We start from the raw sequence: 18,286 nt of genomic DNA on the forward strand, positions 1-18,286 counted from the left end.
AAGAAGGAAGGAGATTTGAAGATATTTTTTTTTCCCCCCACTGGTACGGTCCTTAGAAAGTTCCATTATTCTAAAACTATGTGAAAGTATAGCTTACTTGGGTAAGCTTAATCGTTTTTTCTCAGAAGAGAGGAATTAAACCATGAAAAGCTAGAATAAAGAGGGTCTGCCTGGAGGGATGTAGAAAAATGTAATTTTAGATTTAAAAGTCAGATTGAAAACTGTTTTTTGCCTCAAAGATAAACATTCTCAGTACTCTAAACCATGGCTCTTGAGGCTTACATCTGATGCTCATCTATTTTTCAGTTTAAGACTTTTCCCACTTAAGAAATCAGAACACACACAAAAATGATTCTAAGCATGTACATGGGTAAAACTTCATTTGAGGAGACAAAGATTTTTTCTAAATTTTCCCTCAAGCATTACAGAAGAAAAAGTATCATGAGTTCTAACTGCTTCATGCATATAAAGGATACATTTTTATAGCAGGAAAACCTAGAAAGGTAATGTAAGGCTTGATTTCAAAGCAGTCATAGTCATCCCATAAAACGATATAAATTTAGTCAATAATCCGTTCCGAGTACAGTTTCATGTAAACCAGGTTTTTGTTACACATGCTTTGCATAAAGTATTTCTTCAAAATTTTCTCTCCAGAACAGATCTAGTGAGCAGACTGTCAAGCCCTTTACAATTAGCATCATCTTGCATACACAATATTGAAACATGAAGAAACATTCTCCATTATTCATAAAGTCATGTCCATTTACATGCAGAAAAAGGAAATACAGTTTTACTTTCACAAATTCTACACTTTATGAACTGAACCTAAGCTTCTGATTAGCCTAAAAAGGGGAAAAACATGCAAACAGGGCAAACAACTTTACTCAAGACAAGGTTTAATGATGTATAATATAACATCTCATCACACTGAAATATTGCATTTAATAAACATCATTTAAGAGGGACAAGATAATATACATACAGTTATTTTCCTTTTCAGAACTCAGAAACAATTTATATTATTAAGAAATACTACCACAATCTAAATTCAGTTTTCATTCTTCACATTCAATTCATTTTAAGCCGTATCTTACCTCATTGCCTTCAATCTTCAGAGAGAATCCAACCATTTCTTCTACTGCCAAAGTTAGCACTGCATCCAAAGACTGTTTTAGTTGATAGCATGCTTCGAACAGCAAGAAAGCTGTTCCCTTTGCCAAAAACTGAAGCTATGAGCCCTTATTTGCATGGAATAGCTTGAAGTCATGTGCCCAATATTTGGTTTCTTATCCTTCTTACAGAACTACAGCACACCAAAGCTGTGGAGATTTCTAAATATTTTTTTCTTGAATGTTTACTACATTTCTTAGCTTGTTTTTCATTCTATCCCCCTCTCCTTCAATCCTCATTTAGAAAATAGGTTCAGCTATTTATGTTATAAGTACTAAACAAGAACTCTCTTGCAAACTTTATACCAGGGTCAAACTGCATTTTGTAGAGGTCTTAAAGGCACTGGTTTGATGTCATCTATTTCCAATACACACAAAACCAAAAAAGTACGTGATATTATTCAACATCTAGAAGGCACGGTTTGTGCGTTTGATAAATATGTGTCATTTTTTATGTTTTGAAATAATTTCTTAGTGTTTTCCTAAAAGCAAAACTAAAAGCAAGATCTACTTCCAAGTAAATTTTCATTTTAATTATAAGTCTTCATTCAATATTAAGTTTTTAACTCCGTATTAGAAGACCAACCTTTACCATAATAGAAGTATTGAGAAGCATATTGTCCTGCCCCAAGCTGAGTTATTTTATTCTTTATAGCTTGCTGCTTCCCATGACTTGAATCTTCCAAACTGTCTTTCCCTGGAAACTAATAGTTTTTCAAACCTCAGGAACCAAAAGTCACTTCCAAGATGATTTCTTAATGAGATTTCAAAGATAATTCAATTTCATTAAACTGGAAACCATTTTCCTTTACTTACTGTAAAATCAGTTCAATGTTGAAATACAACTCAATGCATGCATAAAAACATTGCTGTTGCAGTGATCCTAAATGACAGCAGCTTCTCCTTAGTGTCCAAATCCATTAAAAATTCAATTTTTACAGTATGTTTTAAAAATGACATGACGATGATGCTTGCGTTTTCATGTTTCCCACTTTTTCCGAACCATCAAAGCTTATCCGAAGAATATACATAAACATACAGAAAATACTAAGGTATTGTTGACAGTTTAATCCGTATTCGATACTCAACATTTCATTAGTTGCACAAACAAACCATAAAAAAGCAGCAAACAAGAAGGTACACTTAGTATCTTGTGTTTCATATACAATTATTCACTGGTATTTAAAAAGTCTTAAGCTTTGAAATAAAAATAACACAGACTGATTTTCTATTGCATCATCACTTTGTTCCTAAAATTGCATTAATTTAGTTTGGACATTCTCCAGGTTACTATTTATGATGGGTAAAGAAAATCCTTCTCCTACACTAAAGCAATCAATATATTTTTGAATAATGATAAGCAAAATACTCCCCAAAGTGCACTAACTGGGTATTATCAACTGAATTTTGCATGTCAAATGCTAAACATGTTATTTAAACTTTCTTAAAAATATTTGTATCTGCTGTTTTATGTCATTATATAATTTTGATGTGTGGAGTTTTTTAATATTTCTAATTGATAACTACAATATTTTATATATTGTTAAGAAGTAATAACTTTATAAAATGTATTTATTCTTCCTTTACAGGACTAATTTACATCAGTATAAGCTCAAAAACATCATTATCACTACACTATGTTGAAGGTAGACATACAGAGACAAACATTTAAACACTGTATTAGTGAAAAAAGACATGTTCACCAGCTCAACCCTTTGCTGATCATCAGCGTTCCTTTGCCAAATTTTGTTTTCTAAATTTGCCTGCTTACATAAACACAGTCTAAAAGGCTTCTGTCAAAAGGAGCTAGATCAGCAAATACCTACTGCTTAAATTCATTTATATCACCCTAACTAAATGGGGCTGGGAGTGTTCTCATGAGCAGCTCCACTGGGAGTTTCAGGAGAAACAGAGACTCCCAAGTTCAGAAGCAGCAATGAGTAATTAGGAATGATGACTTCTAATGGTGCATCTATGTTGAGAGAGACAGACATCCAAGTCCACAGTCTGAGGGAACTGTACTGTAGTAACCCTATTATTAAAGTAGTGGAACTGACCTTACTGCCTGAATACTTTACTCTGATTTCAAAACAAAACAAAACAAAACCTGCAGCATCTGAACCCAAGATGATGTCTCAAATCAAAAGCACAATTCCAAATTACTGTGATATTCACCTGTGAAATCTGTTGAGGTGCTTATAAGGGAACATAGCAGAAGTGCAAGACTTGGAAAATGGTCAGAAAAATATTGAGAGATAAAATCAAAATAAAAATAAAAAAATGCTGATTAAACATCATCACAATTTCTTCATGACAATAACCAACTTTGTTTTCTGAATCACTGTTTTTTTGATTGGGAGAAGAAGGAAGATGTAAAAGATCATTTTCAGCTACATTTTCCTACTCTATTATTAATATTTTTGCTTTTTCTTCTTCTTTGCAATAAGCATATTAACACTTACTCTCTTTATTATTATTTATTCTGTAAGAATTTATGTAAGGCTAACTCCAAGCAAACTGGAATTGCTGCAGTTCTTGGAATCATCCACAGAGTGATGGCACACAGAGAGACTGGAGTACTTACAAACAAGCAAAGAAAAACCAATACCCCACATTCCTTGCCCAGGTGAAGGATAAACAGAAACAAACAAACAAACGAACAAACATAACACAACAAAACTCAACCCCCCAAAACAGATGTAAAAAAGTGAAAAGTGGAATAAGAGAAGAATGTTGCTCAAGGTGAAAGTAATCAAAGATAAAAGAATAATTTCTGCTTTGAACAATTATTTTATTACAGTTCCTAGAAAAACAATGCTTCAAGCCAAGAGCTTTTGCTGTCAACAGACAGGTAGATTGTGGGCACAACTGAAAGCTACAAGAAAGGTGGGGTGTATCAGCAGGAGTTAATAAATGATTTGTAATGACAAATACATTTTTAAGTAATCATAAAACGTTAAAAGAGTTGGCCAACAATATGAGAACCTATAGCCCCAAGGAGCAAAGAGCTTGGCTCATGGTTTCACTAAAATCAAAAGGTTAAAAAAAAAAAAAAAAAGGATTACCTCAGATGAACTTAAAACTTATTTAAAGGGGGATTTTTCAACATGCCAACCCTCACACCTGAACACACTTTGAAGAGAATACCTATGTATTTTCAAAGTGCATAATATTAAAAAGAGACATCATGAAAGAATGAAGACCAGGCAAGAAAACTATTGGGATTCTGACTCACAGGTCACAATAAACAAGAATGGAAGACAATGAAATAATTAGAATAAAATTATGTTTGAAATAAAGGAACTATACAACATCAAGCTGTATACTTGATGCTTCCACCTAAGTATACAGTTTGAATCCAATTCATTGACTACTGGCATCACATCCACAGATGCTTACACACCCAACAGGGGTTCAATTCCTCCCCTCTCCCAAGAAATAGAGCCTCAATCAGGTAAGCTAAACAGGATTCTAATATCTACCCAACTGATACCTGTTAAAGGTATCCTTCACAGAAACAGAACAGGTTTAGCTAGTTTGTTTCTTCCTTCAAAACAAAACCATTTTTTCCAGGTACAGTTTGACTTAGCGCTTTAGAACTTCAATTTCAAAGGGCATCTGCTTTCAACATTTGTTGATATTACAAGCAAGAACTCTACTGCTGATCCCATACAGTCTTACATACAGAATGAGAAACAGAATTCAGACGAAAAATCAGAAAGAAAAACAAAAACAAAAAACAAAACATGTTGCTCCTCTTAATGCCTTTTAATTAATGCCAATTATTCAACCTTCTGACTATACCGTACATAACATTTCATACTTTGCTCATAGAAAATCCAAAGTATGTGTCTGAAACAACAAGCTGAAACCCAACATATTCTAGTTCTTTGTACAGCAACAGCAAAGATTTTCCACAAAGTGATTTTTATTTTCAAGTTATTTCTTGAGAAAGTTGATAATAGGAATAAGTCTTTGCATGCTAACTTTGTTCTTTATCTATTTTACTTCTCTTTTTAATACTTAAATACCAAAACAGCACATAAAACCTCAGTCAAGCCAGACATAAATCCTACGGTGACTGGATTTCTTGCTGCATATTTGTTAGTGATCTGCTCTGAATGTGCCATTACGTAGGGCATAGCGCATTTTGCTTGCTAAATATATATTTCTAGTTTGAAGGGGGCTGATCTACAAACTATGAACCTGAATCAGTCTTTATACATATTCCTTTCTGCAATAGGAGTCAGAAATCAAATGATATCTTACAACACTACGCACATTATTAATTTCAATCAAAGAAGTATATTGATACTGTCAGAATTAAGATAGCTGACATACTGAATATAACAATTGCTCAAGATTTGGGGAATTAAAGAAGAAATGTAGACCTTTGAGGGATTAGTTGCTATTAGTTTAAAATACTTCCATTTGTATAATACTGATCATACTTAATATCTACTTCCAGAAAATAAGAAAATTTACTGACTCATTTGCATTACATTGATATTGTTGACGGAAATAGCAACAATTCTACCAGAAAGAAGAAAAATATTTAAAAAACACTGTAAATAGGGTGGATGGTTATATATATATATATAGTCTTTTTTTTTTTTTTTTTTTTTTTTTGAATTCAGAAAAGAGTAAGAGAAAAAAATCCAAAATATGGAATATGGGTGAATATGGGTGAGGGTAAAGGAGGAAAGCACAGGTATCATCAAGACAGCATTCTGAGAGATCCCCTAAGCCCAAGAAGGTTTATTGAGCTATGGAGGCATCTGGGTAACAGAACTGGGCATTAGGAGGTTTAATTAACCATTTACCTGTACCAGTTCCAGAAGTCGACTAGCAATAAATGTTGTTTCTCAAACACTGAGGAATTTACGAGAAGAAAGGCTATTTTAGACTTTCACTTTTATAGTATCTTTACACTGTATTTGGTATCTGTTGTAAAGATCTGTTTTTCTCTAATACTTTTAATCAGTGACAAAGAAGCAGAAAATATCATTTTAAAATATGCAATAAGATAGAATGGAATAAAAATATTCTGGAAAACAGGATTACAATTCAGAATCATTTTTGATAAACTCGAGATAACATCCAAAAGAAATTCAGTAAATTCTAATGTAATATACTGCAGTAAAGGAGTGAAAATAATAATAATAATAATAAAAAACTACTAACAATTAACAAAACACAAAAACAAACAAAGTTACAAATGCAGATGGTCTGGAATGAAGAAAGACTAAGGAAAAATTACTTCTTCATTATACTGAACAATAAATTAAACATAAAACTAGAAAGGTGTTAAAACTCCAGATTTTTTCAAAGATTGCGCTTATAGTCAAAGAAAGGGAAGGGGGGCCCATATATTGAAGAATATATTTTCTTCAATGTATTAGTGTAATCTGTAATTAGACAGGAGCTAAAGAAATGGATGAATTCCAGTAACACTTCCTTTTAGCTTCATTATCTTTGTGTCATTTTTTAATTCCTTCTGATATTATTTTATTAACTCTCACTCTTTCCCATTAGACACTCAATTCATTAGAACTTGCAGAGAAAGCTTGGGATCATAGCATTGCTGCAAAATATCCTGCCTTGAAAATTGTATTCCATTAATAGGCAAGCACATAAGCCGTCATAATGTTGGAAACATGAAGAGATTCGTAATTTTACATCATGCCTAATACTTCAAGAAGCACATCCCCTCATAAATCTATTTCCAACTAATATGTTTTATGTACAAAGAATATCAAATAAGTTTTGTGCCCCAATATGAGCTACTAAAAGCCACTAAAACTTTTTTTGGCTACATTAACAAATCTGCTATTTGCCTTATGAGGGAAGAGCACTGCGGATGGTACTGAATTAAAAAATAATCCTTTTAATTAAAAATTGTATTAGATGGTGCAAATGAAAATTGAAATAACATTCTGACCCTGACAGGCTTCTTAGTAATTAATTCAAATCACTACTGGAAGCTGTTATTAATTTAGCAATGAAATTTGCACAATAACTTTTTATTAAGACAGTAAAATTGATGCACAGTAGTGACTTTATATTCTCCTTCTACTTTCCTATAAAATCTATTTTTACTTAATCGACTAATTTTCATGATGGTTAATCACAAGCCCATTTATGACAGCTTAGTCCCTTCATGTTAAAAGATGCACGAGTCTATAGTGGCCCATTATACAAAGAAAACAGAGTATTGTTCGATGATGTGAGCAAATTAAACATATGCACAAAAGTGAACATTGTACAGTTGTTTTGACAACCCTACAATGCTACTCAGTGGATTTCCTGTAAAGGAGACATTTAAAACTCACAGACCAGCCTATAGACATTTGCTCATTCAACATGGCTTCACTCGAGTAGCTACAACACAAGCTCAGGAAGCCTTTTGCTGGTGATGTGGTGCCCTCTGCTGTCTGCATGGGAATCTCAAACCGAGACACGTTTTTGAGTGTTTTTAATTTACCCAACATTGCACAGTACGATACTGTGGAAAGCACAAACTAGAGCTTTTACACAAAGCACATGAAAATTTATGCTCTAAATAAATCAAGTTAATTAATATTTTACTGAAGTGCTTATCCCTTTTATGCCTAAGTAGCTAGCACTAGCACTTCAGATCTAACCATGAGTTTTTATTTGCAGTGAACCATCAGTGCTAACTTCTGCATGAGATGCATGTATGAAACTGAATATTTGCAGGGACTAAAGCTACAGTATCAGCGCGTGAATTTCTCCTCTACCTTTACTTCCTTTTCTAAATAAAGCCAAAGTAAGCTAGATATTATTTTAATAACTAGATTTCAGAACAAGTATCAAAACCATTACATTGTTTTCCCCTTCCTCCAACTGAAACACAAAATTTTGTTTTAAAGTGACTGTAAATTTACATCTAAAATTATGGAAACCATCATTTCTCCTGAAACATTCAGTGGTGTATTATTAGCCAGGCTTAGCAGAGAATGAAATTGGGAGGCTGATGAGCTTTCTGAGCAGGGCATCCCAACCCAGCATATAACGCGTGCTACACTGGTCTTTGGCAGCAGTTGTGTTTTCTCTATGTGAACAGAAACACTATTTTTGTTTACAGTTACTCAAGAAGTTTCAATTACTACTCTTTCTTTGGAAGTTAAGAAGCAGATTACAACTTAAAAAAGAAGAAATCTGCTTTTCCTTTGGTAGTCTGACTGAAAAGCAAATACACAGGATGAGATACACTAGCTTAAAAATGCCAATTGAAAATGTAGGTAGGTAGTTAGCTCCAACAGTTTTTTACTGTCTTTGTTGAATACTGCTGTTTGAGGGGCAATTCTAGTTTTACAACTAGAAACTATAGAAAAGACACTGTAATTATGTTTACTGAGAAATTTAGCAAGGTTTATTTTTTAGCTAAAAAGGATGTAAGAATTTTCTATTCACACTTCGAGATGAGATAAATCAAAAGTAATACAACCTTGTAAAGACATCAATCATTACCTCTAACAAAAATTCCAACTATAACTTATTTAAATAGTTCATTTAAAAATAGTTTAGGTACAGATACATAACTCATTAAAAATGTTAAATTCAGTATATAAGTCATACATGCACACAGATGTAACACAACATGTATACATACAGATACTACACACAAAGTTGCAAATCAGCATATTTAACTGAGAACTGAGAATTAGTTGCTCGTTAAAGGGGAAGAATGCAAATCAAGATTAAATTGTAACAAAATAATGTAAATCAAGATTAAAATAATCTACTGAACCAAAGCCTTCTATTTGTTGACTCAAAGCTATCTGGTCTATGTGTCCAGAGATACAAACTGCTGTATGGCAGTAAAGCACACAGCAGAATGTCTCTGTGATTTCAGCTCTAAGAGTGTCATAAAACTCAGGTTAATTTCAGCTCCATACTTTGAAGAACTCACATCATCTGAGGATGGGGTGAGACAGGTAAAAAACCCTCAATTATTCCCAATTTCATTATAAACAAATATCATGATTGGAAGATATAAATTTCCTGAAAAAAAAAGTTTTATTTAGGCAAATCAAAATCAGCATTTTCTTTTAATCTTCAACAGTAAAACGACCAGTCTGTAATAAAGCATTAGAAGATGACAGAAAATTTAATTATGTTTTCTTCTTTCTCCTCAGAGTCAATCAGTATTTTACTTGTAGTTTATTCAACTCACCTATTAATAAAAGTATATAGCTGAAAACTTCAGAAAAAAAGTGAGAGATTTAGTAAAAAATGCTCAATTGGGGGTTGATGGGAAGCAATGGAAATTTACTTAGGGAATAAATAGTTAAAAGAACACAGTCAATGACTAAAGGAGTCATAAATCACTCCTAAACCAGTGTGTTTCCGCAGGGGAAACAATCTCTTCCATCAAATAGATTATTTCTGTCAGATACAAAGTATAAATTTCTATGTATTTAAATTTTCTATCAGATACACCAAGTTATTAGCACTGTCATCTTTACTAAGCAAAGAAAAATCCCTGTGGAAAAAATATACTTCAAGTAGTAAGTGTATAGTGACTGAATAGACTTTTTGCATCTATCTCACCTTTCTGTTATTCCAAAGCAGAATTGTTTGAAGTCTACAAAAGATTCCAGCTAAAACAGGATCTATACTCTGAGAGTATACCAGTGCTATACTCTCCTCAGTGCCATCCCAGAAAAGGTATTGACTACTTTCAATTAGGTCCTCTTCAACCCAGTTCTTGAAGAATTGGCTTGGTCATGGCTTGCCCAGCCACCCAATCTTTCAACCATAAATGCCAAAAAGAACTCATTGCCTGAAACACCATTATCTTTAACTTACTAACAATTATATTTCACTAGCCTAAAGAATCAATGCAGTAAGACCAAGAATGTTTGATCTTTCAAATCAAGTGAAATATACAAATGAGAAGATCCTTACTTTCTTCTATGAAGTTTAACATTCTGTAATAAATGACTCTGACTTTTTAATACATTTAATCCAGAACCTGCACTGACTATCACGAACTTCATAAAATAGTGGTAACAGAAGGTTCTTTGAAAATGTGCTACTATCACCGTATTCTAGACAGGAAGAAAACTACAATATAGAAAAGGATAACTTTATGCTACTTGATTTGTTTTTGCAAAAGACTGTAGTTAAGGCTATTACCCACTAAGTGGCATTATCAACTCAAACATGTAAATTTGACGAAAAATAATCATAGTACAGTTCGTTTTTGCTCCTAGAAACAAATTCATGGAAAACATTTTCTCTGGGTGTTTCATTTTATTTAAGTTTATCCGATCTTTTGACAGAGCTCCAAACAGACAAATATATTAGAAAACCAGCATTACCAGCTTATTCCTCATGCAAATATCTAGCAGAAAAGAAACAAGAACATTTACAAATATCTAGCAGAATAGTCAGGTCAGAAATAAAACTATCATGACAGAGATATTAAACAAACCAAAAACATTACAGTGATATGAGTTCAAATTAGATAGATAAAGGTATCATAAGATATTTAAAAAGTAGCTGGCATTTCAAACTGTTGTGCATCAACAGTTCTAGTGCTTCCTACTGTAAAACGTAAAGGCAACAGAAGTCACACCAGGTGTTTATTTTACTTTAGATGAAATACTTTACTTTAGATGAAAAAAATAAATCTAATACATCAGGTAAACTAATTGACTGTTGCTAATTGATTCTAAAAGATATTTAAAAAATACCAACCATTTGAAAGTAAGAACAGTATTTATTACATTTCAGTAATTATTTAAGGGTTAATTTTCAAAATGTTACTTAACAGTAAAAAAAAGAAAATGTAGCTTTCTGAGAAAAGTTTACTGGAGCAAAAGCATTTAGAAACAATATAAATAGAAGAAAAATGTATTAGATCGAAACTCTCATTTTAAAACAGGTTTATTCTATTCCTATTTTTAGTCCCTCATCTTTTATCACTGTTGGCTTATATGTAGAACTGCAGAAAATAAGAAGAAAAAAAACTAGTGTCACTGTATAAGAGACTAGGAAAATGAAATAAGCAACTACTTCTGTCTCTCTTTACCACTTCAAAGCATGTATTTTAAGCTTGTGAAATGTCCTATACATGTACTCATGTGCACAGATAATGCTAGAAGAATCAAGACATTCTTTTTCCTTTTACTTATTTTTATTTTATTTTATTTTAAAAGGGGGGGGACTTTTTTTCCTCACTAGTCACCGAGGAATTGCATTAGGACATAGTCCTTTTTCCCTACATCCGCCTACGACAAACATTTGCTGCAAGTCAGCGACTCCAAAACCAAATTGTTTACAATTAACTCAAAAAGCCATTTAAAAAATTGTTTCTTTGTTCCAGTTGGAAAGAGAGACAGCCAGATGTGTGGCTTGTTGATCTTGCTCTTTTCTGACCTCTGAGTGTAGGAAGAACTGTAGCTGAGGAAGGAAGTCAGCAAGTTGTGTTAATGAAGGTGAACATTGCGAAAAAAGATGTTTGCATTTTCTATATAAGAAAATATCTTTGAAGCATTTTTTATTTAAAGAAAAAGGGTATTAAAAAGCTTTTCTTTTTGCTAGTGGTGAAATATTAGAACTTTTGTTTCTATAAAAGTCAATAAAGAGTGCAGGTTCTGTTACATTTTAAAAATTCAACCCCTAATTTCAGGAATTTCATAAAGTTTCATCACTGTAAATTAGCAAACACCTCATCATTAACACCTGCTGGGAGACTGTCCTTCTTTGAGAATGCAAAATTCAGGAGAAACATTTAAATTTTGGACTCCAACTGAGTCATACTCTATTATTACAGACAATAATCAGACCTAAAGCTGAGTTCCACATAGAGAGTGCACCCACCTCTTTGTAAAACACATCTGGCAAAACCCCCAAGACAATGAACGATGTTTTCTACAGTACCTTTCTTCATGTTTCTCCCTGAAGCACACGTGTGCTTTATAAATATTCAACAATTAATTAAAGTAATCTGAGTTGAAAACTATTCATTACATGGTTCTATGCACTACACACTGAGATATTTCACTAGCATAATAAAGAACAATCTCTCAAAGACTTCACAGTAACAGACATGAAACATTATCACTTTCTTTCTGAACTTTGAATTATTTTCTAGAAAACGTCTAAAATGTATTCTAAAGTTCTGTGACTACTCTGACCCTCCTTTTAGTCAGTGAAAGTTACCATACTTGAGGTGCTAAGAATGCATTTGCATGTGAAGCAAAAATTTACATCAGAAATTCAGTTTTAGATATTATTTTTGGCACCTAAGCATCAATCCAGACTCATCAGACAGTAAATGAAGATTCCAAACTGTACTATAGGCATCTAACTTGGTTGTCTGAATTGTATTGCTGTCTTCATCTTAACAACTCACACTAGTTTTGGTAGAAAATGATAACGCCGAAGTTTTGTCAACTGGTTACTATTTCAAGAATATACTTACCATTAAAAGACCTGAACGATATCATCACAGTTCATCTTTCAACATATGCTTATTATGTTACTATTTAATTTTTGTTATGTTATTTTTGTTATTTTGGTATATTTTGTTATGTTATTAAACTATTTAATTAATGTTATGTATTCTTTGAAAACAGGAAACTGAAAACTAGTTTACTCTCTTCCCACTCCATGTTCTACTGACCTCTAAGGTCATTTGGAAAATGTTATTAGATCACCATACACATGAATATTCACACAATATACACACAAAAACATTTGTGTGTATTTCAGTTACACAAATGTTTAATCTGATTCTGAAGAATTAGAACAGTATTTCAAGTCATACATTTGGAAACTTTTCTAAGGGATATGGATCATTTTAAAAACAGCGTAAGAGACTCGATCTTCCTCTTTGTGCTAAGAGACGTGGAAAATCTTATCATGCAAGACTTCCAGCACAGCTCAGACAGCTCACAGCTATTACCACAAAGATACAAAGAACTACTTCTGCTGCATTAATATTTAAAAATTCTTTTTGGCTTGCTGTTGTTATATGGTTTTATTTTAAGAAACTTATTTTAGGGAAAAGTGTTTAGATGTTTCTACAGCCCATGTTTTGTCATTGTCTTTTGCCACAGTCAATCTTTAAGGTCATTAATGGCATGTTTTGAAAAAAAAAAAAAATCATTATATCTGCAATAGGTTTCTAATAGCAAAAAAAATAGGACTTCTTCAGCTAATAAAGAGATTACCAATTTTTTTTTTCTATCAGTTGTAGCTCCTAGCAAGGGAATTAATAAAAACAATGAACTACATTGTAGTAAAGATTAACCTTCTATGGACTAGATTTAAAGAAAAAAATCCTTCATTCAGTAAATCTCCATTTCTTTATTTTACATTCCTTGTTTCTTATCATTTCCTGTTTCTTCTAACATGTTGGAGTCTTCATTAGCTTTCCTACCATTTTTCCCTTTATTCTTTCTTTTCAGTTTTCCTGTCTCTTAAGATCTCCTTGCCCTGTGCTTCAGCTCATCTCAGTCCCCCTCTACTAGGACGGATAAGACCATGAAGAGCATTCATTTTTGAGACCCTCTCATCTCCAGTTCAGTAAACTCTTCTTCAACTAAAAAAAAAAACAATTTAAATTCAAACTTAGGGCCCATTCAATCTTTATAAGATGTAATAGGTATATCATATACATATGTATATATATATGCATATATATATATATCATATACATAATTCTTATTTTAAATTCCACTTGACTTTAATAGAATAGAATGATGGAAGGCCCTTCAAAGGAAAAAAAAGCGTAAAAACAAAATACACACAGACACTTCACTGATTTAGTCTGTAATCCTTTCAAGCGTCACTTCATTAGCTTACAAGGTAGAAAAGAATAATTACTTACACTGCAGAAGTTAATCAAGGTTAGGATTATAGCCTTCAATCTTAACTAACTTTCCTTCTACCCCTTATATCCACCTCATCTCTTGGACCTGGGTTTGTTCAACCATCTAGTGAAACAATACAGGAATACTGCTGGTTTTCAACTACACTGGTTCCACTTTCAGCAGAAACCTTTGTGGTCTTAAATTAATGAATCTAAACTTTCCAAAGTCCTCTGCAAGTGGCTTTGTTTCTTTTGAACAAACATCCATATGATTAGCAAATACTTTTACTTTGATAGACTGCCATTGAGATTCCTGGGGTCACTTGGGAACTGCAAACCTGCTTTGATAAATTGCCAGTCAGACTGCTGCCATGTTGGGCTTGGTTTTTTACTTACAACAAATTGAAGTCTTTGTGGTCACCTGCCTGCAGCATCCCTTGCTGGATGACTCTCACAGCAGCTAATGACAGAATTCACTAAAGCAGGGCCAGCTTCAAGATTCCTCTCCATATTTCATGATTTCCTTCTCTCCTAGAAACCACTGGATAAAAGCTAGCATCTCACAGGGCCTTAATTCCCTTAACAAATTAAGATATTAGTCTCTTTAAGATTTTAAGATTTTAAGTGTTACATGCTGCAACAGCACAGCTCAAATGTCATGTCTGCTTCGCATTTCCCAACAGCCTAGAAAGGGCTGGCAACCAGCAGCGTGTTAGGGTCAGAACCAATAGAACCATTTCCTGCAACTTGTAGCCTTCGGGCTCAGAAATCATAGCATATGGCCAAGTTAGTGTCAGCTAAGTGTTACACTGAGTTTTCCATTCTCATCCTTATAATCTATGTGGTAAATACTAGCAGCCAAATTGGCATGACCTCCAGTATTTCACTATGAGGAAGAAGGCAATCTCCAGGGACAACTGTTGTAATTACATGTACCTATTAAAGCCTTCTAGTTCTACGCTATCACCTTCTACTTCCTCCCCAGATACTGAAGTCTCCAAAGTCTCCAGCTGTTCACAAATCCTTCATCTTATTTCTCATGCATCAAATTTGTTCTTGGAGCAGAGTAAGCAAGAGGTTTAAAGACACAGTAAAGCTGATACAACAATTTGTTGCCACAAGTACTGGCACTGATTTCCTTGTGTAAACACCAGTACTTGTTGGATTCCACAGCATGCTGATCCAGAGGCCTAACCTGTCAGAAAACCTTCCAATATGTCTTTAAAATCCTATAGAGTTTCAGCAGCAAATTCCCTAAATCAGCACAAATATGGATACAGGTGTTGATGCAACAGAAAGGGCAGACAGAACTGAACCACCATATTTTACAGCAACAAGTTAACCAAACTACTTACTCAATCACAAAATTAAATCCTATACATAGTTAGACCATGTAGAGTTGCTAATGCAGTTTCTCTCAGGAAAATAAAAGTTTAGGATAACAGACCTCTTATTCAATCTCAAATAAAAGTGGACTCAATCAACAAAGATAAACACTCTATATACACAGTAAAGTCTAGCATATTGCATTCTTTAGCTTTCTCATAATCAGTGCAAAATTAAGGAGATACTTAACACAAACACTTACTTATGTCTTACCTAGAAATAGAGTGGTTCCAATTCACATTCAAAAATCCAAAGTGTTGATGCTAAACATTCAACGTCCGTCTGTCACGAAAAACATTTAAGATTACACATGGGATCATTGTGCTTTTCCACTTTCAGATTTCAGTTAAAACTTTTTTTGCTTGGAAGCAAATACACCAGATTGTATCAAATGAAAACTGAAAATGAGTCTTTTAAAAGTGAAGTTTGGAGCATCCAAGAAATTTTAAAGTAACTGAATTCAAAAAAATCCCACTGGATTGAAATGGTCAGATATTTAAACTGATTTTTCATCCCATATAATTCTACATTACAAATTAAATTTAATTTTGATTTTCATATTAAGCATTGCCAAGATTGCACAGCCGTTCACTGGTACCGATATGTATTGCATTAAGAATGAAAAGAAATAACATTTAAATAATGAAAGGGTAAACACATTTCCAAAACATTATAATAGCTACTTATTACAACAGCTATATTTATTTAAAACAGTGTTTACATTGAAAGAAGTCTGGTGAAACTGATTCTAAGTTCACAAATTAAGTTTCCTGTCTTCTGAAACTTCTAAAATAAAGAATGAAACTGAAATGCTTAACAGTGATAATTTCATTCTCAAAGTGTGTGGGGGAAGCTAAGAGAAATGCAAGTAGACCAACCAGGTCCTTTATAAGAATCCACAGGTAGACTTGTTCTTAAGATATGGCTGTTGTATCACTTCTACAACTCTCTAAGTCAAAGAACTTACAATGATGCATGTTTGCTCCAAGAACAAAGTTAAATCAACTTAAGAGAAATAAATCTGCTAAATAAAATATTGGAAGTGAACTTCTTTTTCAACCATATCCTCAGAATTGCTAATTTGGCTCCACAAACACTCTTCACAAATATTCTGTTTCACTGTTCTCATGACTATGGAGAAACAGAGGTTAAGTCATCAGGTCCATAAATCAGTTCATTTAAGTTTGGGCTCTGAAAATCCCATGGTTTCTGGTGCTGTACTTATAAAGATATGACTAGGAACTGGGCCTAATCTGACTATGAATTTTTATTCATTTAATTTCAAAAAAGCAAGCATGTTTAATCACTTCCTGAAGAGAAATTCTCTTTTGAAAATCAGGGAGTGATATGGCACAGATTTTTTTTTCTAAAAATAAGTCCCTCACTACAAATTGTAACAATTCTTATAAAAGCAGATTGAATTAAATCAGAATGAAACACTAATTTCTCAAGTAGAGCACCCACATAGGGAACTAATTAGGAATAACTCCTCTGAGTAAACAAACCTTTATACCAATTAGTAGCTGGTCGAGTCAGGGAACTCCCTTTCTCTAGGGAAAAAAGTCTATTTTCAGCATCACTTTATTTTGCTGCTGGCTACAAATTCTCTAGTTCTGTAGCAATGGAGGGTGTTTAGAATTTAATTTTGAGACAGTTTTCTGGGAATGTGGTCAAGATTTAAAAAAAAAAAAAAAAAAAAAAAAAAGGAGCAGTGGAAGACCTAAATAATTGTGGTATTAGGACTTCAGAAGGGATGAGAACAAATCCTATTTTCCATATAGGCCAATTTTGCCCCAAAGTCTAAACAAAAAAAAAACACATGTCACAGTAACAGTGAGATGACTCAAAACAAACAGTAGCATAAGTGAAAAAAAGTACATGGGAAGGAGAATTTACAGCTTTTGTTCTATAAGAAAAGAAAACAAAAACCCTAGGGCGAGAATATTGTGCCCACATAGCATTTTGAAAGCATCAGTTAGGTGCAATGGTAAAACTGTATCACAGGACATCATTCAAGGGAGGCTGAGTATTCATTTATTATTTATGACATCTGAATCTGCTAGACAGCTGTTCTGTGCAAGATGAAAAGTACATGAGTTGATTCTTACCTTGCTGAAGATGATTCAGAGCCTTCCTGATAATTAGAGAGAGACTGCAATCTGTGAATTTTAAAATTTTTTTTGAAAGAATTGTTATTAATCCAAGCTTTGATTACTAAGTAAAAATCAGAAAAGTTACCAAAACGCCTTCAAAACATTATAGTAATTTCCCATTTTTAAAAAGCAATGATTACTGCTGCAAGGTATCTTCTCTTGTGCATTATGCCCAAAGTAAAAGGTCAATTATCTCATAGTACAGTGCACCAGGATAGTGAACTACTGTTCCCATGGTTAGAATAGCAAGGGAAAGTTCAGACCCAGCTTAGGAAGCTCCTGTAGAGTTAAATTTGACTAGGCTCTCAGCAGCTTTAACTGTCTCTATGGAGAGTTACAAAGAATTGAAGAAAAGGAATTGATAAAACCTTTCAAATGTTTTAACTTCACTACTCATGGGAAAGAAGCCAAGAAAGAGGCATCAGAGAACAGGCAAGAGAGGGATGGAAAAAGGACTGGAAACACCCCCACAGAACCCAGAAAACTATTGATTTCTTACAGAGTAGTGAAATAGCAACAGACAATTTTTGACCCTCCAGTCCTGGAAAACAAAGGACTAGCTACCACACTTTTCTACAACATTTACTAATTAAAGATGCATCAAATTATCACCACTTCCCTCTTGACCCATCACAAATGACAAATCTGAAAGATTCAGTAACCTCAGCACTAATTAAATGAGTATCAGTGGGAAAGCTTCGAAGAGGGTATTCCACTTACAGCACCAT

General features: G+C 33.3%; 1 protein-coding gene across 16 annotated transcripts in view; it reads right to left on the minus strand.

Moving 5' to 3' along the window:
* CYRIA (CYFIP related Rac1 interactor A) overlaps positions 1-18,286 on the minus strand; it is a 57,667-nt gene that overhangs the window by 23,547 nt on the left and 15,834 nt on the right. For 10 of the 16 annotated variants that reach the window (XM_072036450.1, XM_072036452.1, XM_072036449.1 and 7 more), the window contains 2 exons: positions 17,514-17,564; positions 15,619-15,687 (listed from right to left, as the gene is read on the minus strand). The exons of 1 other annotated variant lie outside the window; for it this stretch is intronic. Coding sequence is in view for 5 of the 15 variants with exons in the window: in XM_072036446.1 (XP_071892547.1) it covers positions 1,095-1,099 (5 nt within the window). In the remaining 10 variants the exon portion in view is untranslated. Of the gene's footprint in view, positions 1-1,094; positions 11,604-15,618; positions 15,688-17,513; positions 17,565-18,286 lie in introns of all 16 variants that reach the window. 5 more of the 16 variants (XM_072036446.1, XM_072036448.1, XM_072036447.1 and 2 more) reach the window with 1 other exon arrangement.

Source organism: Anas platyrhynchos, chromosome 3 (assembly GCF_047663525.1).
Source record: "Anas platyrhynchos isolate ZD024472 breed Pekin duck chromosome 3, IASCAAS_PekinDuck_T2T, whole genome shotgun sequence".
Lineage (NCBI taxonomy): Eukaryota > Metazoa > Chordata > Aves > Anseriformes > Anatidae > Anas > Anas platyrhynchos.